This window comes from Bufo bufo, chromosome 1 (assembly GCF_905171765.1).
Source record: "Bufo bufo chromosome 1, aBufBuf1.1, whole genome shotgun sequence".
Taxonomy (NCBI): domain Eukaryota; kingdom Metazoa; phylum Chordata; class Amphibia; order Anura; family Bufonidae; genus Bufo; species Bufo bufo.
In genome coordinates this window covers 772,184,928-772,208,789 of record NC_053389.1, presented here as the reverse complement: position 1 = coordinate 772,208,789, position 23,862 = coordinate 772,184,928, and the positions used below count along the sequence as shown (strand labels likewise).

Here is a 23,862-nt window from a genome sequence, read left to right as displayed (position 1 = left end):
CTCCTGCACTAATAACAGTATAGCGGGTGGTCTCCTGCACTAATAACAGTATAGCGCGCGGTCTCCTGCACTAATAACAGTATAGCGGGCGGTCTCCTGCACTAATAACAGTATAGCGCGCGGTCTCCTGCACTAATAACAGTATAGCGCGCGGTCTCCTGCACTAATAACAGTATAGCGGGTGGTCTCCTGCACTAATAACAGTATAGCGCGCGGTCTCCTGCACTAATAACAGTATAGCGTGCGGTCCACTGCACTAATAACAGTATAGCGGGCGGTCTCCTGCACTAATAACAGTATAGCGGGCGGTCTCCTGCACTAATAACAGTATAGCGCGCGGTCTCCTGCACTAATAACAGTATAGCGCGCGGTCTCCTGCACTAATAACAGTATAGCGGGCGGTCTCCTGCACTAATAACAGTATAGCGCGCGGTCTCCTGCACTAATAACAGTATAGCGGGCGGTCTCCTGCACTAATAACAGTATAGCGGGCGGTCTCCTGCACTAATAACAGTATAGCGGGCGGTCTCCTGCACTAATAACAGTATAGCGGGCGGTCTCCTGCACTAATAACAGTATAGCGGGCGGTCTCCTGCACTAATAACAGTATAGCGCGCGATCTCCTGCACTAATAACAGTATAGCGCGCGGTCTCCTGCACTAATAACAGTATAGCGGGCGGTCTCCTGCACTAATAACAGTATAGCGGGCGGTCTACACTCCCTCAGCCAAGAATGTGAATCAGCCAATCAGGATTGGCACTTGTCCTCCGTCTATTAGCTGTAATATGCCCTTTGGCCTGGCCACTTACCTATCGCAGGGTGCAGCATTTTTGGCGAGAGGACCAGAACCGAGCAGGAGAGTGGCATAGCCTGTATTAGCTGATGGTTCGGCTCCGGGGAGGTGGCTGCTGTATACTATATAAGCTCCAGCACATATATGTATAGTGTGCAGATGCATCGCTATCTTTCCACAATGTGGTCACTGCTGGGGAGATTCGCAGGACTTGTCCCTGATGCCACCACAGATGCTGGCTCTGCACACTATGAGTAACGTGGTATATTGCACGCTATAGGCGCACTAGATTAAGACTATGTTCACATTATGTTTGTGATGAGTGCCAGGAAGGCTCCCAACGTACGCCACAAAGAGACTAAACTAGTGTCCAGTTGGCCTCTTTCTAGCTGGTATTAAAACAGCTATGGAATAGTGTAGTAGAGAGCCGTTTACCCTTAAAGGGGCTGTCCAGGATTTTTATACTGATCCTCAGGATAGGCCATCAATATCCGATCGGCAGGGGTCTGACATCCCGCACCCCCACTGATAAGATGCTTCTGAGTAGCTCTGGTGGCGGAAGGACTACACAGCTCTACCCATGGTGCATTGGACGGAGCAGGTTAGGCTATGTTCACATCTCAGTTCCGGCACAGAGCAGCCTGTCTGATCCTCTACTTCACTGCCGGTTCCCCAGTGACTGCAATGAGGTCCAGCGGCGATCTGTTCAATTTCCAACCAGACAAAAATCATTACATGCCGTGTCTCCAAAACGGAGATGTGAAAGCAGCCTTACTGGAGCAGTCCCTTCACTAGGAGTGGAGCTGCAGTAACCAGTTCCCACCACTACACAAATGACGGCACTGTGTAGTTCCAGCTTCAACCCACACCCTCTGAGCTACAATCGAACACTTCAGGACCCTACGATTTTCCGTTTTTGCTTCCTGCCTTCCCGGAGCCATAACTTTTTTATTTTTCCATTCACATAGCTCGCTGTATAACCCTGTACTTTCTAATGGCACCATTTAACATTGAATATAATGCATGCAAATAAAGAAAGTAGAACGATGGGCCCTTCACATGAGCTGCACTTCGGGGCCCTGGACACTTACTCGCTTGTCTACTACTAGTTTAGTAAATGGACTGGTGCCTGCAAGAACCAGAACCAGGAATTATAGGAAGAACTGGAGGAGACAGAAGGTGGCCCCACGGTACTTACCATTAGACTGGTGTCTTGCTCAGTCATTAGACTCTTCATGGAAGTCTCCAGCTGTCCACACAGACTCTGCTGCTCAGACAGAAGGTCTTCACTAGGAGGACATAAGCGAGGGTCACACTCACTGCATCATTTCCAGTATTCGTAGAAATGAATGGAAGCTTCTACTAGAACTGTCCCACAATAAATCGGGACCAGACGCCCGTGTGACATTTTATACGTACTTTTATTTATACCATGGAATATGCACTATACTTATACTATACTTCTATTTGGTAGGTACAATAAAAAAAACATCGCTTTAGATAAGTAATCATGCACCCAGTGAGGTTTATGTTGATTTCTGTACTGGTTCTTTAAAGGGGTATTCCGCTGCGCGCATTCCCGACCGCCCACTCCTGGCATTTCAGGGGGTTCAAGTGTCCCTGTTCTCATGATCAGTGGGGCTTCCAGCAGTAGGACCCCACCAATCGAATAATTCTCTAGATAGGGGATCACTTCTATAACCAGAATACCTCTTTAAAAATCCTGTCAGCATGATCAACCCTATTAAACCAGGAATGGTAGGGTAGGGTTGATCATGCTGATTAAAATGACACCTTCTTTATCTTTGTAGGTTGCAGTGTTCCTGACATATGAGGATTTTTATCTTTCGGCAAATCAGGTAGTTGGAGCACCAAGGGGCGGGCTGCAGAGCTTTGAGCACCACTGATTGACAAGGCTAATAGCCCTGTCTTCTTGTGCCTGCGCTGTGACTCACAAATATTCATTGGTGGTCCAGCGTTAATTTAGACAGAGTTACTGGTGTCAGTGGGGTTTATAATTAAGGTATTGTTTAATTCAGCATGATCCGGAAGGCAATACGCCTGGTTTAATAGGGTTGATCATGCTGACAGAGGCTCTTTAATTTTCAACATGTGATTTTCTATTACATGCCTCAATGGGCCTTCCCTGTGACACATTTTCCCTCTGCCATGTATGCACTATTAGTTTCATTAATTAGATTTAAAGGGGTATTCTGGGTCATACAGCACTCTGCTATTTCTGGCAGGTCCCATAGAGACAAATGGGGTGGCACTGTGCATGCAGGGTATGGGGCTCCCTTTGCCAGAGTTAGGACCCCCACCAATCTAATAGTTATTCCCATAACCAGAATACCCCTTTAATATCACTTACCGTTCATAGGATAACACTGACAGCATTATGTCAGTGTTATACAATACATTCCAGAACTGTAAGGGTTACAGAGCATCATAAATCAATATAATACTATGCGACCCTGGCTGGGAGGTCAGGACGGGAGCTCTCGCTGACACATGCTGCTAGTCCAATGCATGGAACTCGCTCGTGTGAAAGGGGCCTTAGAGAACCTGGATCTGTTAGGATCTCAATAGCCGGGGGATGGGGGGCGCTTCCGTTTTCTCCCTATTCATTGTCAATGGGGAGACAAAACTGAACTTAAGGGAACAGGGTCACCGCAGCGTTTTTCTGTCCGCGATGTGGTGCGGAGCAAGACGGATCTGTCCTGACACACAATGTTGGTCAATGGGGACGGATCAGTTTTCTCGGACACATTAGAAAACGGATCCATCCCCTATTAACTTACAATGGTTTTAGAGACGGATCCATCTTGGCTATTTTAGAGATAATACAACCGGAACCGTTCAGAACGGATGCAGACGGTTGGATTATTATGACGGAAGAGTTTTTGCTGATCCATGACGAATCCAGCAAAAATGTTGGTGGGAAAGTAGCCGAATATGTTCAGTACTGAGGACCTTCCATGAACGCCTTCATGTGTGATTATCAGCACTTCTTTCAATAAGCTGTACAGCAAGTTGTGGAGGTTGGGAGTAGTGCTCCATCAGACATACTGAATTACTACAATGACCACGTACCTCTTCTTTGGGTTATCCTGGGGCAGACTCGGGGGCACGGGCGCAGGCTGCGGCAGTAGTGGGGCACTCACAGGTCCTCGTACTTTGCTCTGAGCAGAGAAATAAAAGTAGAGAGAAACATCACAAATGAATGCAACATAAGGAGCTGTTCCCACGTCGCAGGCTGTCATGTTCACACGTATGGTATATAGTATTTAGGAGTATAAACAGTAGTATATAGAAGTATGAATAGTATAGTATTTAGGAGTGTGTATTAGCATGCAGAAATATGAACAGTAGTATGTATAGTAGTATATAGGTGTATGAATAGTATATCATATTGGAGTATGAATAGTTTAGTATGTAGGAGTATAAACAGTATAGTATGTAGAAGTGTGAATAATATAGTATGTAGAATTATAGATTAGTATGTAAGAGTATTATTAGCAATATGTAGAAATATTAATATTATTATGTATTGTAGTATGTGGCTGTATGAATAAATAGTATGTATGAGTAGTATAGTCTCCAAGAGTTTGAACTGTATGTAGCAGTATGAATAGTATTGTATGTAGGAGCATGAATAGTATAGTATATAGAAGCATGAATAGTACAGCGTGTAGTAGTATGAATAGTACAGTACAGTATGTGGCAGTATGAATAGTACAGTATGTAGTAGTATGAATAGTACAGTGTGCGGCAGTATGAACAGTACAGTATGTAGTAGTATGAATAGTACAGTGTGTGGTAGTATGAATAGTACAGTGTGCGGCAGTATGAACAGTACAGTATGTAGTAGTATGAATAGTACAGTATGTGGTAGTATGAATAGTACAGTATGTGGTAGTATGAATAGTAGTGTGTGGTAGTATGACCAGTACAGTGTGTAGTAGTATGAATAGTACAGTATGTGGCAGTATGAATAGCACAGTGTATAGTAGTATGAATAGTATAGCATGTACGAGTGTCACTCACGCAGGCAATTCTCAGTAGGTCCCACAGCTCCTGCTGTCTCTTCTCCTGTTTCTTCCCCACCATCTTCTCATCTTCTCTCATTAGGGTCATGACTTCCTTTAAACGTGGAGCAAGCTCCAAGGCTTTTCTTTTGCACACGACCGTCTTGCTGTAAAAAGCCAAAACCATATGATAAGGATATAGGGGAAGGGGGGGAGCGCTGTGCAGGGGAGAGGAGAGGAAGAGGGAGGAAACCACATGGTACAGGAGGTGTATATGTGCAGTATAGGGCTTGTCACACAGCAGCCGCTGTGACGGTATATGGCAGGATGCCCCAAGCGTGGTTACTACAATGCTCTATTCAGCACAATGAAGCCTATGCGTGTGTCTGATGTACAGTAGGTGAACCCGATTTTGTGTCAATCTCGCTGTATTTCTCGGCGAGATTGAGCACATACGAGCCCCATCGCGGGAGCCAGCGCCGAGCTGGCTTGCCGCTATGGAGAGCAAGCGCGTCATAGAAGCGACGGGAGATCCGACTTGGATTCCCGCCAATTCTACACGTGTGCGGCGTTTGTTATGAATCCTGAGGGGGAAGTCCCCGCCGGATTTAAATAAAAATCCGACCTGGGTCCCGCCCTCAGGAGCATACCGGGCCCTTAGGTCTGTTATGGGTTGTAAGGAGAGCCCCCCCTACGCCGAAAAAAACGGCGTAGGGGGTCCCCCTACAATCCATACCAGACCCGTATCCAAAGCACGCTACCCGGCCAGCCAGGAAGGGAGTGGGGACGAGCGAGCGCCCACCCCCCTCCTGAGCCGTACCAGGCTGCATGCCCTCAACATGGGGGGTTTGGTGCTCTGGGGCAGGGGGCGCACTGCGGCCCCCCCACCTCAGAGCACCCTGTCCCCATGTTGATGAGGACAGGGCCCCTTCCCGACAACCCTGGCCGTTGGTTGTCGGGGTATGCGGGCAGGAGGCTTATCGGAATCTGGGAGCCCCCTTTAATAAGGGGGCCCCCAGATACCGGCCCCCCACCCTAAGTGAATGAGTATGGGGTACATCGTACCCCTACCCATTCACCTGCAAGAAAAGTGGTAAAAACACAAATAAACCACACAGTGTATTAAAATATTTTATTTTTCTGCTCCGGAGGCCGCCCCCTGTCTTCTTTATTAGCTCTTTTACCAGGGGGGGCTCTTCTTCTTCCGATATCCCGACGGGTCTTCTCCGCTATCCGGGGGGGTCTTCTCGACTCTCCGGGGTTCTCCTTCTGTCTTCTCCTTCTGTCTTGTTGTCTCCTTCTGTCTTCTGTCTCCGGGGGGGGCTCTTCTTCTTCCGATATCCCGACGGGTCTTCTCCGCTATCCGGGGGGGTCTTCTCGACTCTCCGGGGTTCTCCTTCTGTCTTCTCCTTTTGTCTTGTTGTCTCCTATTGTCTTCTGTCTCCGGGGGGGGCTCTTCTTCTTCCGATATCCCGACGGGTCTTCTCCGCTATCCGGGGGGGTCTTCTCAACTCTCCGGGGTTCTCCTTCTGTCTTCTCCTTCTGTCTTCTCCTTCTGTCTTGTTGTCTCGGCGCACCCCGATTCTTCGTCTTCTCTTCTTGTTTTCGCCTCTCTCTGTTGTTGACTCGGCGCACCCCGGTTCTTCGTCTCGCGAGACTCGGCGCACCCCGATTCTTCGTCTCGCGAGACGAAGAACCGGGGTGCGCCGAGTCAACAACAGAGAGAGGCGAAAACAAGAAGAGAAGACGAAGAATCGGGGTGCGCCGAGACAACAAGACAGAAGGAGAAGACAGAAGGAGAACCCCGGAGAGTTGAGAAGACCCCCCCGGATAGCGGAGAAGACCCGTCGGGATATCGGAAGAAGAAGAGCCCCCCCCGGAGACAGAAGACAGAAGGAGACAACAAGACAGAAGGAGAAGACAGAAGGAGAACCCCGGAGAGTCGAGAAGACCCCCCCGGATAGCGGAGAAGACCCGTCGGGATATCGGAAGAAGAAGAGCCCCCCCTGGTAAAAGAGCTAATAAAGAAGACAGGGGGCGGCCTCCGGAGCAGAAAAATAAAATATTTTAATACACTGTGTGGTTTATTTGTGTTTTTACCACTTTTCTTGCAGGTGAATGGGTAGGGGTACGATGTACCCCATACTCATTCACTTAGGGTGGGGGGCCGGTATCTGGGGGCCCCCTTATTAAAGGGGGCTCCCAGATTCCGATAAGCCTCCTGCCCGCATACCCCGACAACCAACGGCCAGGGTTGTCGGGAAGGGGCCCTGTCCTCATCAACATGGGGACAGGGTGCTCTGAGGTGGGGGGGGCCGCAGTGCGCCCCCTGCCCCAGAGCACCCAACCCCCCATGTTGAGGGCATGCAGCCTGGTACGGCTCAGGAGGGGGGTGGGCGCTCGCTCGTCCCCACTCCCTTCCTGGCTGGCCGGGTAGCGTGCTTTGGATACGGGTCTGGTATGGATTGTAGGGGGACCCCCTACGCCGTTTTTTTCGGCGTAGGGGGGGCTCTCCTTACAACCCATAACAGACCTAAGGGCCCGATATGCTCCTGAGGGCGGGACCCAGGCCGGATTTTTATTTAAATCCGGCGGGGACTTCCCCCTCAGGATTCATAACAAACGCCGCACACGTGTAGAATTGGCGGGAATCCAAGTCGGATCTCCCGTCGCTTCTATGACGCGCTTGCTGGGATGTGCTGTCGCTATCCCAGTGAGTGCGAGATCTCGGCACCACGTCGCCGAGTATCAGCGGGACGCTGTCGTGCTGAAAACACAATGTCAGAAACACCTACTGTATATGCCAGGAACTTCCCTGAGGGCTTAAATATGACGTGAAGAGAGCATAATGAATGGAGGGGAACACCACACTGCACGGTACAGAAAGGTAAGTACGCAGCACATACCTCAGCTGGTCATATATTAATGCCACTCTCTTCTCGAAGTCCTGAATGGCCTGTAGAAGCAGTCGCACCATCTCCTGGCTGTCGCCTCCTGTCCTCTGATCTGCAACATAACAGAAAAATCCATTGTTAGACGGCGGAGCTTCAGTACAGAGAACGGCACGTGGAGCGCTCTAGTTACCTCTCGGCCTCTCCCGCAGCCTCCGGTACAGATCTTTAGCCTGCTCCTCTCTGTTCAATAAAAGACAAAAAGATCCCATATAATGCAGACACCAGACACTGACCATCAGACCCTACACGTCACGGGGGTCACTTACATATCATCAAGAGTCCCCCGACTTCTCCTGCCCAGGGGGTTCCTCTGTAAATCCACACTGTCTGTCTGCAGGGCCATCATCTTCTCCACCAAGTGCTGCACCTCCTGCTCCTGTACAGCACACACAGAGGACGAACGCATGCAGACATTATGGAAATACTACATTGGTTGGGTCACACACAGCACTGCACAGTAACAAAGGGATGGAAAGACTATGCTGCACATAGGAATACAGAAGAATACAGCGCTGCACAGTAATAAAAGTATGGGAGTACCACACAGTGTAGTAATAAAGGTATGGGAGTACCAAAAAGTGTAGTAATAAAGTTATGGGAGTACCACACAGTGTAGTAATAAAGGTAGGGGAGAACTACTCTGTACAGTAATAAAGGTAGGGGAGAACCACACAGTATAGTAATAAAAGGTATGAGAGTACCACACAGTGTAGTAATAAAGGTAGGGGAGAACCACACAGTGTAGTAATAAAGGTAGGAGAGAACCACTCTGTACAGTATTAAAGGTATGGGAGTACCACACAGTGTAGTAATAAAGGTACGGGAGAACTACTCTGTATAGTATTAAAGGTATGAGAGTACCAAACAGTATAGTAATAAAGGTAGGGGAGAACCACTCTGTACAGTATTAAAGGTATGGGAGTACCACACAGTATAGTAATAAAGGTAGGGGAGAACTACTCTGTACAGTAATAAAGGTATGGGAGTACCACACAGTATAGTAATAAAAGGTAGAGGAGTACCACACAGTACAGTAATAAAGGTAGAGGAGTACCACACAGTACAGTAATAAAGGTAGAGGAGTACCACACGGTACAGTAATAAAGGTAGAGGAGTACCACACAGTACAGTAATAAAGGTAGAGGAGTACCACACAGTACAGTAATAAAGGTAGAGGAGTACGACACAGTACAGTAATAAAGATAGAGGAGTACCACACAGTACAGTAATAAAGGTAGAGGAGTACCACACAGTACAGTAATAAAGGTAGAGGAGTACGACACAGTACAGTAATAAAGATAGAGGAGTACCACACAGTACAGTAATAAAGGTAGAGGAGTACCACACAGTACAGTAATAAAGGTAGAGGAGTACCACACAGTACAGTAATAAAGGTAGTAGACGCTAATTCAAAGCACACATTTTCTCGAAGAAAGGAAGATTTCTCTCACCCTTCCGCACTCTTTCACTGCCTGCTCCATCTCTCTCCATGTTGACAGCAGCTTTTCAGAGGCTAATAAAAGAAAAATGATAAATGAGTTTGTATTTCTGTTAATCATTTGCAGTTTTCACTTTGACCACTAGATGTCAGGATATGCTGCAATTTTCACTTTGACCACTAGATGTCAGGATATGCTGCAATTTTCACTTTGACCACTAGATGTCAGGATATGCTGCAGTTTTCAATTTGGTCACTAGATGTCAGCACAACTGTCTGATTACACTTCAGACAAGTAGAAAACCTCTCACTCAGCAGCTCATGTCACAGCTTCCCTATAACTGCGGTGGGGTTTGTGCCCATCTCCGCATGTGTTGGCAGTAAAACATACCTTCTAAGGCATATGTGCAGTGAAAGCTCCCGCCACACACAGGCCTCCATTCACCTGACGGAGGATAAATGATTGTGCCTATGATGCATCAGTATGCATTATTACTGTATAGAAAAGAGCACTCTGAATGGAAAGCTCTCATGTGATGCGAGTCCTAGGCCAGCCATAGTCATTAGATACGTGTTGGCCTGCCCTGCCAATATCTGGCCGCCCGGCAGACAATCTTCTGCGCTGTTATATTATATTTCCCTGTGCTAGGTAGAAGGATATGTAATGGCTATATTCCTTATTGAACTGGTGGACATTTTTCTCAGTTTATTGGAATATTCAGTTGTCACCTGCAGTACCACTTTTCACCACTGTAGGTCCCAGATGCCCATCATAGACACTAAATGCAACACTGCACCCAGCCCTAATACAACTGACCAAAAAATAAAATAAAATAACGCACCCAGTTTGAAATGTGAAATTGCTGCTAAACTCGGCATGCAGCTATGTCTCAGGCAGATATGTGATTACAGGTGTGGTCAGATTAGATACCACGTCATGCCACAAGAAGGCGTAAAAGTGCTTCCTCCGCCTCCCTATAAAAAGACTCTCAGAGGCTACTTTTGGGTAGTGTACCTCTTGGCGAGAGATCACTGACTTCTAGACATGCCTCTACAATGCACTCAAAGACATTTTGCCCAGGTCACAGAGTGGGGCGCATCATTGGACTGAGGGAAGCAGAATGTTAGTTTCGACAAATTACCCGCCTTCTAGGCCGTTCTGATCTAACTGTTGAGAGGTATTAGTAGCAGTGGTTATGTGAGGGCACGAAGACATGGCGAACAGGCTCTGGACGGCCCAAACAGAGCACCAGTAGATGGGATCATTTAATCCGCCAACCAGCACAAGCAGATTTTGTTGTCCACCATCCCGGCACAGGTGGCACCTACAGTATACATACACACAGGGAATGTTGTATCATGTCACCCACTGACTGTCATGGATGAGAAACCTGGACTGCTATGGCCTGGAACTGTATTGTCTTTAGTGATAAATCCAGGTTGTGTTTGGGATCCACGACGGTTAGGTTTGAGTATAGAGACCTCATGGTGAGCGCTTCAATCCTGCCATTGCTGTGGGGTGACACACTGCCCCAGGCCGTATCTCATCTTGTATACAGGCAAGAGGCGGTATCTCATCTTGTATCCAGGCTAGAGGCCGTATCTCATCTTGTATCCAGGCTAGAGGCCGTATCTCATCTTGTCTTCAGGCTAGAAGCCGTATCTCATCTTGTCTCCAGGCCAGAAGCCGTATCTCATCTTGTCTCCAGGCCAGAGGGCGTATCTCATCTTGTCTCCAGGCCAGAAGCCGTATCTCATCTTGTCTCCAGGCCAGAGGGCGTATCTTATTTTATATCCAGGCTAGAGGCCGTATCCCATCTTGTATCCAGGCTAGAGGCCGTATCCCATCTTGTCTCCAGGCCAGAAGCCGTATCTCATCTTGTCTCCGGGCCAGAAGCCGTATCTCATCTTGTCTCCGGGCCAGAAGCCGTATCTCATCTTGTCTCCGGGCCAGAGGGCGTATCTCATCTTGTCTCCGGGCCAGAAGCCGTATCTCATCTTGTCTCCAGGCCAGAAGCCGTATCTCATCTTGTCTCCAGGCCAGAAGCCGTATCTCATCGTGTCTCCAGGCCAGAGGGCGTATCTCATCTTGTCTCCAGGCCAGAGGGCGTATCTCATCTTGTCTCCAGGCCAGAGGCCGTATCTCATCTTGTCTCCGGGCCAGAGGCCGTATCTCATCTTGTATCCGGGCCAGAGGCCGTATCTCATCTTGTATCCGGGCCAGAGGCCGTATCTCATCTTGTATCCGGGCCAGAGGCCGTATCTCATCTTGTATCCGGGCCAGAGGCCGTATCTCATCTTGTATCCGGGCCAGAGGCCGTATCTCATCTTGTATCCGGGCCAGAGGCCGTATCTCATCTTGTATCCGGGCCAGAGGCCGTATCTCATCTTGTATCCGGGCCAGAGGCCGTATCTCATCTTGTATCCGGGCCAGAGGCCGTATCTCATCTTGTATCCGGGCCAGAGGCCGTATCTCATCTTGTATCCGGGCCAGAGGCCGTATCTCATCTTGTATCCGGGCCAGAGGCCGTATCTCATCTTGTATCCGGGCTAGAGGCCATATCTCATCTTGTATCCAGGCTAGAAGCCGTATCTCATCTTGTCTCCAGGCCAGAGGGCGTATCTGATCTTATATCCAGGCTAGAAGCCGTATCTCATCTTGTATCCAGGCTAGAGAACGTATCTCATCTGGTATCCAGGCTAGAGGCGGCCAATAGGGTCCTAGAGCCTCCATCGGTTGTACAGTTTTCCCAATAAACGTCTCCTCTAATCTTGTAATTACATTTATCACCATTACATTCACACATAGAAAGCTTCAGTCCAACATCTCCTCGGTGCAGGATGTTTTTGTCAATGAGCGTACGTCTGATAGTCAAACATTTAGGTGCCCAATGAAATTATACGACTCCTACAGGGATCAGTCCCTCCGAGGAGAGAACTTACTGATTCCAAACTCCATCTGCTCGCTGTATTTTTCCAGGTCGATCTGGATGCTACTTCGGAAGAAATCCAGCTTGGCCTTTAGCTGCTCACACTCTGAGGTCATCAGGTTCTTCTTTTTGGACAGTTCAGTGTTGTACCGCAGCAGGTTCACCCTAAAATACAGGAAGACAAATCATAGGCTTTATACGAGATCCAGGAGGTCTGCAGTCCTATGTCTGACTGCCGGGCATCACTCACATAGTAGCACGCTGCCCCATCTGCAGCCGGGCACAGTCCTCCTTCAACGTGCGTATTGTCTGCCATATCTGTCCCCACACCCTACGGAGATGAGGATACGGCAATGGATGCTTGGGGATCTGCACTGGAAAGGGAGAAGAAGACGCAGTTAACCACTTCTGTGGCAAATAAAAGACCTGCCGGGAATTCTACCTAAACTGTAATGTCTGGCCTTCCCCAGGAATATCTGCTGACCACTGGGCCACCTACAGCCGGAATCACAATCGGCTGACTCTCTCTTTTAAGAAACGGTTGTCTGTCTGTCTAGGACAATCCCTTCCAATGATCTAATAAATAAAACACAGCAATCATGCACTGCCCCTAGTGGCCAAAGTATTGTGCAGCAGTCCCAGCCCACAAAGAAGTCGCCACTTTACTTAGCAAACAATAAGCTAGAATATCATGGATTCCACCTGTACACAGTGGACGCCGGCAGCCACCACGTCCATGGCAATCAGGATGGTGGCAGCTATCATCTGCGCTTATACTGCAACTATTCAGTACATGGGCAAACACAGGAGATCCTGCTCTACGTATCTGCGCATGCGCTGCATTTTTTAAGCGCAGATGCAGAAGGGAATGCATCCAGGGCAAGAGTCAGATGGGTAAATCATGTGACCGTTACCATCTTGATTGCTATGGACGTGGAGGCCTGCCAGTGTCCACTGTTTACAGACCAAAATCCATGGGCAGCGGGGGGACGCTCTGGTAAGAAATGAGAGGGGTCTTGGGGTTTCCTGTGCTAGGGGCCACAAGTTGATGGCCTTTTAAAAGGTTCTTTTAGAAAGTGGCCAACCCTTTAAATACCCTTTTTTGCTTGCACTGCTGCAATTGAGGATTACATAGCCTATCGAAAATGGAAACAGGGCATGGCTGGGCGCCAGCTGCAGAAGCTACTGCTATGACGTGTGCGGACTAAGACCTGGTACATACAGCCGAACCAAAAACAGGAGGCTGTCTGTGCCGCCATATGATACACCTCTGGTTGTATGCGTGACCGCCATATCAAATTGGACACAAGGCCCTATGCGTTTCTATTGGTGCCCAACTGGCTTTCCACAACACCGTACCATAATGACTATTTATTTTGGTGCCATTACTTCCAAAAGAATACTTACACACATATTCAACACCTTCCGGGTGGGGACGAACGGAAATCTGGGGTTCATACACCGTTTTCCGATTATCAAAGAGAAACAGAAGGTCACTTTCTACTTGACGGTTGTCGTTTATCTGAGATAAGAATAAACAAACAAAAAAAAAACCTCAGAAATTATAACTGGCCAAAATGAAACACAAGTTTGCTCTTCATACACAGTACAATCTGAAGCATCTCCATGGTAACAGACAACAAATAAACCCTGTGTAGTCTGATCCTGTATTCACGCTTGTCACGAACCAGAGGGTGTGAACCCACTGTGCCACGTGTCCTACCTCCTCTAAGGGCGTTGTCTAAGTGAACCCCTGGATCTTCACAGTACCCCTGATGGTGGGCATAGACTTTCCCGAGGGGAAAACCAGGTTGCTACCTCTTGAGGAGGATAGGCACACGAGGCAGCTGCTCCAGGCGGACCAGGAGGTACCGGACCAAGGATGAGGCAGAGGAGTAGTCAGACAGGTAAAAGGTCAGGGCAGGCGGCACAGGTACAGGTCAGTCAATCAGAGTCGGCAACAGGAGAGTCAAGGCAAGCAGGCAGGGATATAACAGGTAGCAGAGTCCAGGAATACAGATATGAGTCAGGAACACAAGCTGAAAACAAAAACCTTAGCAGGGCACAAGGACCTTGACACTGAGGCATATGCGAAGGGGCTGAGCAACTTATATATGTGCAGGAGGGCTAGTATAGGTCAGCGAGGTCACATGACCTAACCCATAAAGCCCAGAAAGTGACGCGCGACGGCCCTCAAAGGATAACTGTCATGTTTTCATTAAAAAAATTAATTTTAGCATATGTTACTGCTGCAGCAGCATTATGCATAAAGCAATCTTTAGTTTCTTCACATACCACCGTTTTCCTTGAGTTTTCCCCTTAGTTACGGTGGTCTTGAATCCTACAATATGAGGATCTTCTCAAGATGGCTCCTCTGCCAGTTCTCTGAGGCCAAAACTGCCTTCCCTTACTTCCTATACACACTTGCTGTAGTCAGCAGCTTCCTGCCAGCCAATCAGATTGGATTACTGAGAGACACGCCTCCTCACTCTGAAGCCTAATGTAGGCATGCAGTGTGAAGGACCGCCCCTCCGTCTTCTGTTTACATTAAGTTGGGAGACAGATGAGCCCTAGCAACAGTCTTTTAAGGGAGCAGTGGAAAGGGACAGGAGACATTAATGAAAGCTGTAATTACAGATCTTTTGGCAATCATTGACAGACTAACTCAGGTATACATGCCTAGCTCTAATAAACTAGCAAATAAATAAAAAATATGACAGTTATCCTTTAAAGAAGTGCTGCAGGAAACAAGCAGCAAGCATGCTGTGGCCAGGGCTGCGAGCAAACTGTGGAGCGGATCCCAGAACAACAGCGCCCACACAGACAGAACCCAGGACTGCAGTGTCAAATTGGAAGCACCGGCCGCAGATCACCACGGTAAGCAGGGGAACAGCGGCGCACAGCAGCCGCTGTTACAACGCTCCTTTGGATCTGTCCTCTACATTTTCCAAACATACATTTGGTAGATGAGCGAGCGAGTAGAGGACAAAAAGGAGCAGGATGTGACTGCAGAATCTGACTACACTGGATTTATTTGTTGTCTGTTACCATGGATATACATAGATTTTCTTTTTTTAACTAAGGCGCTTCTTTTTTATTTTAAATGGGTGAGAATTATGTACATAGCCATAAAGGGTACTGTATTTCTTAAAAGGAATTAGCCAAGATTTGGACATAGCCCTCAAAGGCCAATACACTAGATTATTATTATACGCACTTATATAGCGCTACTATATTCCGCATCGCTTTACAGACATTAGCATCCGGCTGTCCTCAAAGGGACTCACAATCTAAGTTCCCTATCAGGATGTCTTTGGATCTCAGTGATCTGTCCACAGCAACAGTATACAATAGCCTTGGATGAGATATCACTGTATCCTGATCACATATATGGAGCATATTAGCAGAGTGCGCTGTCTCACCATGTTGTCCGACACATATTGTATGAGAGGCTGGAGGGGATTTAAGGCCAGGCCTGAAGCTTGTAGTAACTCCTGTTCCTCCTCCGGTATCCCGGTATCCTGCTGCAGGCGACTCTTCAGAGACTGCAGGTTCTCCCCTTCTGTCACGGGGTACGTGTGCACATGGCCGGACACCATATTCAGCACGGACAACAGCTGCCAAGAAATAGACGGAAAATGACAGAACTGGAAACAGGACCCGTGGGGCCTATATGATGGTCTAGACCAGGGATGCCCAACCTGCGGCCCTCTAGCTGTTGCAAAACTACAACTCCCAGCATGCTTGGACAGCCTACAGCAGGTATTCTCAAACTGCGGCCCTCCAGCTGTTGCAAAACTACAACTCCCAGCATGCCCGAACAGCCTACAGGTATCAGCCTACAGCAGGGCATTGTGGGAGTTGTAGTTTTACAACAGCTGGAGGGCCGCAGTTTGAGGATGCCTGGCCTACAGCTATTAGAGCATGCTGGGAGTTGTAGTTCTGCAACATCTGGAGGGCCGCAGGTTGAGCATCCCTGGTCTAGACCATAAAAAGCATGGTGGAAAAACCCTTCAAAAAGGGACCACACAATGCATGGCATCTGATGCAGACAAAGAGCTCTATCTCGCTGTGGCTATGTTCACTTACCTTGAGGCTAAGAATGGAGTCCAGTGCCTGAAAGCAGCCAATTTCTGGATTTTGGGGATCTGTACCCCTTTGTCTCGGGTGCCACATCAGCATGCACTGTAGCCAGCGCTCTAATTTACTAGACAAGATCCTAACATAAAGAAACCAATGCTACTGTTAAAAGCCCGAAGAGATATTATCTACAGTACGAAATAGCAATCTTTTTTATATGAAATCGATATGGTCGAGCACAGGAGGATGCTAGACCAGGGATGCTCAATCTGCGGCCCTCCAGATGTTGCAAAACTACAACTCTCAGCATGCCCTAATAGCTGTAGGCTATCCAGGCATGCTGGGAGTTGTCGTTTTGCAACAGCTGGAGGGCCGCAGGTAGGACATGCCTGCTCTAGTCAATGTCACAGGCTACCACTTGGTATTTTAGTACCTGCTTTAGGAATGTTCCCAGAAATAAATGCCAAGTGACCCTTGCATGAGGTCTAGATATAGAGTCCATCCTACTTATTATATGCAGAATTTTATAGCAAATTATACTTACTCATCATGCATTTCTTCTCTGGGGCTTTCTTCACACAGAGTTTTTTTGGAGAAGGATTTGAGGCAGATTTCCCTTCAGGTTTTTCAGCCAAAACCAGAAGTGGATCCAGCAGGAAGGAGAAGTCGAAATCCTTGCTTTGTACAGTGCCTTGAAAAAGTATTCATACCCCTTGAACTATTCCACATTTTTTCACGTTACACCTGTAAACTTAAATGTACAGGGTGGGCCATTTATATGGATACACCTTAATAAAATGGGAATGGTTGGTGATATTAACTTCCTGTTTGTGGCACATTAGTATATGTGAGGGGGGAAACTTTTCAAGATGGGTGGTGACCATGGCGGCCATTTTGAAGTCGGCCATTTTGAATCCAACTTTTGTTTTTTCAATAGGAAGAGGGTCATGTGATACATCAAACTTATTGGGAATTTCACAATAAAAACAATGGTGTGCTTGGTTTTAGCGTAACTTTATTCTTTCATGAGTTATTTACAAGTTTCTGACCACTTATAAAAGGTGTTCAATGTGCTGCCCATTGTGTTGGATTGTCAATGCAACCCTCTTCTCCCACTCTTCACACACTGATAGCAACACTGCAGGAGAAATGCTAGCACAGGCTTCCAGTATCCGTAGTTTCAGGTGCTGCACATCTCGTATCTTCACAGCATAGACAATTGCCTTCAGATGACCCCAAAGATAAAAGTCTAAGGGGGTCAGATCGGGAGACCTTGGGGGCCATTCAACTGGCCCACGACGACCAATCCACTTTCCAGGAAACTGTTCATCTAGGAATGCTCGGACCTGACACCCATAATGTGGTGGTGCACCATCTTGCTGGAAAAACTCAGGGAACGTGCCAGCTTCAGTGCATAAAGAGGGAAACACATCATCATGTAGCAATGTCGCATATCCAGTGGCCTTGAGGTTTCCATTGATGAAGAATGGCCCCACTATCTTTGTACCCCATATACCACACCATACCATCAATTTTTTTGTTCCAACAGTCTTGGAGGGATCTATCCAATGTGGGTTAGTGTCAGACCAATAGCGGTGGTTTTGTTTGTTAACTTCACCATTCACATAAAAGTTTGCCTCATCACTGAACAAAATCTTCTGCGTAAACTGAGGGTCCTGTTCCAATTTTTGTTTTGCCCATTCTGCAAATTCAGTGCGCCGATCTGGGTCATCCTCGTTGAGATGCTGCAGTAGCTGGAGTTTGTAAGGGTGCCATTTGTGTAGTAGCTAATATCCGCCGAAGGGATGTTCGACTAATGCCACTCTCCAGTGACATGCGGCGAGTGCTACGCTGTGGGCTCTTGCTGAATGAAGCTAGGACAGCCACTGATGTTTCTTCATTAGAGACAGATTTCATGCGTCCACATTTTGGCAAATCCAACACTGAACCAGTTTCACGAAACTTAGCAAGCAGTTTGCTAACTGTAGCATGGGAGATGGGTGGTCTCGTTAGGTGTCTTGCATTGAAATCTGCTGCAATGACCGGTTACTGCGTTCACCAGACATCAACACAATTTCTATCCGCTCCTCACATGTTAACCTCGGCGACATGTCAATGGCTGTAAACAAAGAGAAACTTGTAAATAACTCATGAAAGAACAAAGTTACGTTAAAACCAAGCACACCATTGTTTTTCTTGTGAAATTCCCAATAAGTTTGATGTGTCACATGACCCTCTTCCTATTGAAAAACAAAAGTTGGATTCAAAATGGCCAACTTCAAAATGGCCGCCATGGTCACCACCCATCTTGAAAAGTTTCCCCCCTCACATATACTAATGTGCCACAAACAGGAAGTTAATATCACCAACCATTCCCATTTTATTGAGGTGTATCCATATAAATGGCCCACCCTGTATTTTATTGGGATTTTATGTGATAGACCAACACAAAGTAGCAAGTATGTGTGAAGTGAGAAGAAAATGATACATGGTTTTCACAATTTTTAATAAATAAAAATCTGAAAAGCATGGCATGCATTTGTATTCAGCCCCCTGTATTCTGATACCCCTAAATTAAATCCAGTGTGACTAATTGCCTCCAGAAGTCGCTTAATTAGTAAATAGAGTCCACCTGTGTGAAATTTATTCTCAGTATAACTATCGGCTGTGCTGTGAGGTTCATTAGTGAACATTAGTGATCAAACAGCATCATGAAAACCAAGGAACACACCAGACAGGTCAGGGATAAAGTTGTGGAGAAGTATAAAGCAGGGTTAGGTTATAAAAAAAAAATATCCCAATCTCTGAACATCTCACGGAGCACTGTTCAATCCATCATCCGAAAATGGAAGGAGTATGGCACAAATGCAATCCTACCAAGACACAGCCATTCACCTAAACTGAGAGCCCAGGCAAGGAGAGCAGTAATTAGAGAAGCATCCAAGAGGTCCATGGTGACTGGAGGAGCTGCAGAGATCCACAGCTCAGGTGGGAGAATCTGTCCACAGGACAACTATTAATCGTGTAGTACACAAATCTGGCTTTTATGGAAGATGAGCAAGAAGAAAGCTATTTCTGATAGCAAGCCATAAGAAGTCCTATTTGTAGTTTGCCACAGGCCATGTAGTGGACACAGCAAACATATGGAAGAAGGTGCTCTGTCAGGTGAGAGGCTGTTTTTGTGGATCAAGTTGTATTTTTTAAAAGGCACCAATAAATTTACCTAATTTTGTATTGGAAAATGGGAAAAAAATATTTACCAAAAATCTTCAACAGTTTGTTGCCTACAGCCTTCAGTTTCACTGCATCTGCAGACTGTCCTTTCTCCTCGATGAAATCCGTCAGAGAGCTGCTGGGACATCTATAGCCCTTATCTCTAGTTCTCGGACAGCTCATAAACACTCATTTAAGCCACATCCTTATCACTTTGATAAGAATTCAGCTTGAATAAGTATTTTTCTATTCCTGTACAACCCTTTTGAACGTACCTAAGAGTGTAAGTGCCATACAAGTACTTCCAGTTTGGCAAGAAATTGAATAATATCAATGCATCAATACTTTGTGTTGGTCTGTCACATAAAATCCCAATAAAACGAGATTTTTGTATAACTTACCAGTAAAATCTCTTTCTCGCTCTTCCTTGGGGGACACAGGAAACCTTGGGTATAGCTCATCTCCATAGGAGGCGTGACACTAAGTGAAAGACTGTTAAGCCCCTCCTCCAGCAGCTATACCCTCAGCCTGGAGCGAGCGACTACCAGTTATGTGCCCAAGTAGTTAAAACAAAGGCAAGGATCGACCAAATTAACACCAACAAGTCAAAAACTCCTGTCAGGGCAACCAAAACAATGGGTGGGTGCTGTGTCCCCCAAGGAAGAGCGAGAAAGAGATTTTACTGGTAAGTTATACAAAAATCTCGTTTTCTCGCCCAATTCCTTGGGGGACACAGGAAACCTTGGGACGTTCAAAAGCAGTCCACAAATAGGGAGGGACCACAACCCAAGATGAATTAAACCACCGCAGGTATCAAGAAACCGCCGCCTGCAAGACCAGGCGGCCCAAAGCAGCATCCGCTGATGCATAAGTGTTCACCTTGTAGAACTTGGTGAAAGTGTGCAAAGAAGACCAGGTGGCCGCCTTACACAATTGTTCAGCCGAAGCTCGATTCCGCTGAGCCCAGGAAGCCCCGACCGCTCTGGTAGAATGAGCGGTAACACCAAAGGGCGGTTCCCTGCCCTTAGCACGGTAAGCCTCAGCAATAGCCATCTTGATGAAGCGGGCAATAACCACTTTAGATGCCGCCAGCCCCCTGCGCGGACCCTCCGGAACCACAAATAGAGAATCCGAGCGCCGAAAGGGTCTAGTTACATCCAAGTAGATCCTCAGAGCCCTAACAACATCCAGACGGTGAAGATCCCGTTCCCGAGGATGAGACGGGGACGGGCACAGAGAAGGAAGGACAATATCTTCATTCAGGTGAAAAGCGGACACCACCCTCGGAAGGAAGTCCGGAACCGGGCGGAGAACCACCTTGTCCTGGTGAAAAACCAAGAGGGGTTCTACGCAAGAAAGTGCCGCCAATTCAGACACACGCCGAAGAGACGTGATGGCAACGAGGAAAAAAACTTTGCAAGACAACAAGCGAAGGGAAACCCTGCGCAAAGGCTCGAAAGGAGAAGATTGGAGAGCCGTCAGTACAACATTAAGATCCCAAGATGGAACGGGAGCGCGATACGGGGGAACATAGTGAGCAACCCCCTGAAGAAAAGTCTTAACTGGACCCAGCGGAGCCAGAGGACGCTGAAAAAGGATCGAAAGCGCTGAGATCTGACCCTTTAGGGTACTGAGACCTAAACCCAAGTCCAGACCAGACTGCAAGAAGGATAAAATCGTGGGGAGAGAAAACCGAAGGGGATGAACATCTAAGGTCTCGCAGAAATTCAAATAGGCCCGCCAGGTTCGGTAATAAATCCTGGACGATGCCGGTTTACGCGCACGAATCATGGTACGGACCACGTCAGCAGAAAACCCCCGCCGCGTTAGGACGCAGGTTTCAATAGCCACGCCGCTAAACGTAGCGACCCTAAATGCTGGTGGAAGATCGGCCCTTGAGAGAGGAGGTCTTCTCTTAGAGGCAGAGGCAAGGGGGCGTCTGCCAGGAGCAACATAAGGTCGGCGTACCAAGGACGACGAGGCCAATCCGGGGCTATTAGGATCGCAGGCGTGCCCTCCGCCGCGATCTTCCGAAGGACTCGTGGAAGAAGAGGCAGGGGCGGAAAAACGTAGAGGAGAGAGAACTCCGTCCAGGGAAGGACGAGCGCGTCCGCGCCGTAAGCGTCCGGATCCTTGGTTCTGGCCATGAAGGTGGGAAGTTTGTGGTTGAATCTGGAGGCCATGAGATCCACGTCCGGACGACCCCAACGAAGGCAAAGAGACTCGAAGACGTCGGGGTGCAGAGACCACTCGCCCGGGTCGATCGTCGTCCGGCTGAGAAAATCCGCCGCCCAATTGTCCACCCCCGGGATGTAAATGGCCGAAATGGCTGGAACATGAATTTCCGCCCAGCGAAGGATTAGAGACACCTCCCTCATCGCCGCCGCGCTGCGAGTGCCCCCCTGATGATTTATGTATGCCACAGCCGTGGCATTGTCCGATTGGACACGAACAGGGAGACCCTGAAACAGCGAAGTCCAATGCCGGAGTGAAAGGAGAACCGCCCTCAGCTCCAGAACGTTGATCGGCAGTTTGGACTCCGATGGAGACCAAGTGCCTTGTACGGACCGAGGAGGAAACACCCCCCCCCCCCAACCCTGCAGACTGGCATCGGTGGTAATCACCATCCAAGTTATCGGCAGGAAGGACTTCCCTTGGAGAGGGGTCCGTAACCACCAGAGGAGAGAGGAGCGAACCTGGGGGGGAAGGGGAAAGTGCTGATCCAGACTTTCCTGGGACTTGTCCCATGCGGACAGAATGGCAGTCTGAAAGGTGCGGGAGTGATACTGCGCGTAGGGGATTGCTTCGAAACAGGACACCATCTGTCCCAAGACCCGCATGCTGAACCGGAAGGAAGGATGGCGGTGGGTCAGAAGGCTCCGAACCGACCGATGAAGGAGCTGGCGCTTCTCTGACGGAAGCCGAACCTCCGCTGCATCTGTATCCAGCAGCATCCCCAGAAAGATCAATTGCCTGGATGGAACAAGAGCGGATTTGGGAAGATTGATAATCCAACCGAACCGGCGTAAGGTTTGTAGCGAGAGGTCCACACTGGCGGATGTCAGTGACAGAGAGGATGCCTTGATAAGGAGATCGTCCAAATATGGAAGAAGAAAAACTCCCCTGGAACGAAGTAAGGCGAGGACAGGGGCAAGGACCTTTGTGAAAACGCGAGGGGCCGTCGCCAGCCCGAAGGGGAGAGCAACGAACTGGTAGTGGTCGGACCCCACTGCAAAGCGCAGAAAGCACTGATGACACCGAGCGATTGGAATATGAAGGTAGGCGTCCTGGATGTCGATAGAGGCCAGGAACTCCCCTTTTTCCAGAGAGGCCACCACCGACCTGAGAGACTCCATCCGGAATCGCTGAAGACGAAGGAAACGGTTTAACCATTTTAGATCCAGAATGGGACGAACCGAGCCTTCTTTTTTGGGGACCACAAAAAGGTTCGAATAGAACCCCTTGAATCTTTCTTCCATGGGAACCGGAGCGATGACCCCTTTGTCCAGAAGGGTGCGAGTGGCAGTAAAGAAATCGGCCGCCCCTTGGGGATCCCGGGAGCGAAAGAACCGAACTGGGGGGAGGGACGTAAACTCGAGTTTGTACCCGGAAGACACAACTTCGAGAGCCCAGGCGTCGGAGACGTGCGCCTGCCAGAAGTCCCTGAACAGGAAGAGACGTCCCCCCACCCGGGCGGGTGGGGGCGCACCTTCAGGTAGTGTTCTGCTTGGTCGCGGGAGGGCGAGCAGGCTGTGACTTGCGCCAGGAGGGCTGGGTCCGAAAAAAAGGTTTCTTACGTCTGTCTTGGACAGAGCTAGGGGATGGACCTGAAGAGGTGCGAGGTGCGGGAGCCCTGCGGGAAGACCTGAAGCGAGAAAAAGTGGGACGGCCTCGAGTGGTGGTCCTAGTCCTAGATTGAGGAAGATGCGTACTCTTCCCCCCCCGTGGCTTCGGATATGATTTCATCCAAGCGGGTCCCGAACAATCGAGAACCAGTAAAGGGAAGGCCAGTAAGAGACCGCTTTGACGTGGAGTCCGCCGTCCAAACCTTTAACCAAAGCTCCCTCCTGGCCGAAACGGCCAGGGCAGACGAACGGGCTATGAGAGCCCCCGCATCAAGGGATGCTTCACAGACGAATTTGCCGGCTTGAACGATAAGTTGGGCTAGAGCACGGAGGTCCTGAATAGGGACGTCGGATTCAAGCTCCTGATCCAGCTGAGAAGCCCACTCTGAAACCGCTTTTCCAGCCCAAGCGGAAGCAAAGACCGGCCGGAGGGCGGAACCGGAGGCTGCAAAGATACCTTTGGTAATGGCCTCTATACGGCGATCCTCAGTGGATTGTAAGGAAGAGCCATCAGCAACGGGAATAGCCGTGCTTTTTGCCAAACGGGCCACCGGGGGGTCGACTTTGGGTGGTGACGCCC

General features: G+C 48.5%; 1 protein-coding gene across 1 annotated transcript in view; it reads right to left on the bottom strand.

Moving 5' to 3' along the window:
• Nucleotides 1-23,862, bottom strand: part of IKBKB (inhibitor of nuclear factor kappa B kinase subunit beta) — a 51,003-nt gene that overhangs the window by 6,102 nt on the left and 21,039 nt on the right. The window contains exons 10-21 of the mRNA XM_040414825.1: nucleotides 16,234-16,363; nucleotides 15,567-15,761; nucleotides 13,552-13,666; nucleotides 12,395-12,518; nucleotides 12,158-12,309; nucleotides 9,228-9,289; nucleotides 8,043-8,152; nucleotides 7,907-7,956; nucleotides 7,729-7,828; nucleotides 4,842-4,989; nucleotides 3,888-3,976; nucleotides 1,993-2,083 (exon numbers count right to left, since the gene is read on the bottom strand). Coding sequence (XP_040270759.1) covers nucleotides 1,993-2,083; nucleotides 3,888-3,976; nucleotides 4,842-4,989; nucleotides 7,729-7,828; nucleotides 7,907-7,956; nucleotides 8,043-8,152; nucleotides 9,228-9,289; nucleotides 12,158-12,309; nucleotides 12,395-12,518; nucleotides 13,552-13,666; nucleotides 15,567-15,761; nucleotides 16,234-16,363 — 1,366 coding nt within the window. The remainder of the gene's footprint in view (nucleotides 1-1,992; nucleotides 2,084-3,887; nucleotides 3,977-4,841; nucleotides 4,990-7,728; nucleotides 7,829-7,906; nucleotides 7,957-8,042; nucleotides 8,153-9,227; nucleotides 9,290-12,157; nucleotides 12,310-12,394; nucleotides 12,519-13,551; nucleotides 13,667-15,566; nucleotides 15,762-16,233; nucleotides 16,364-23,862) is intronic.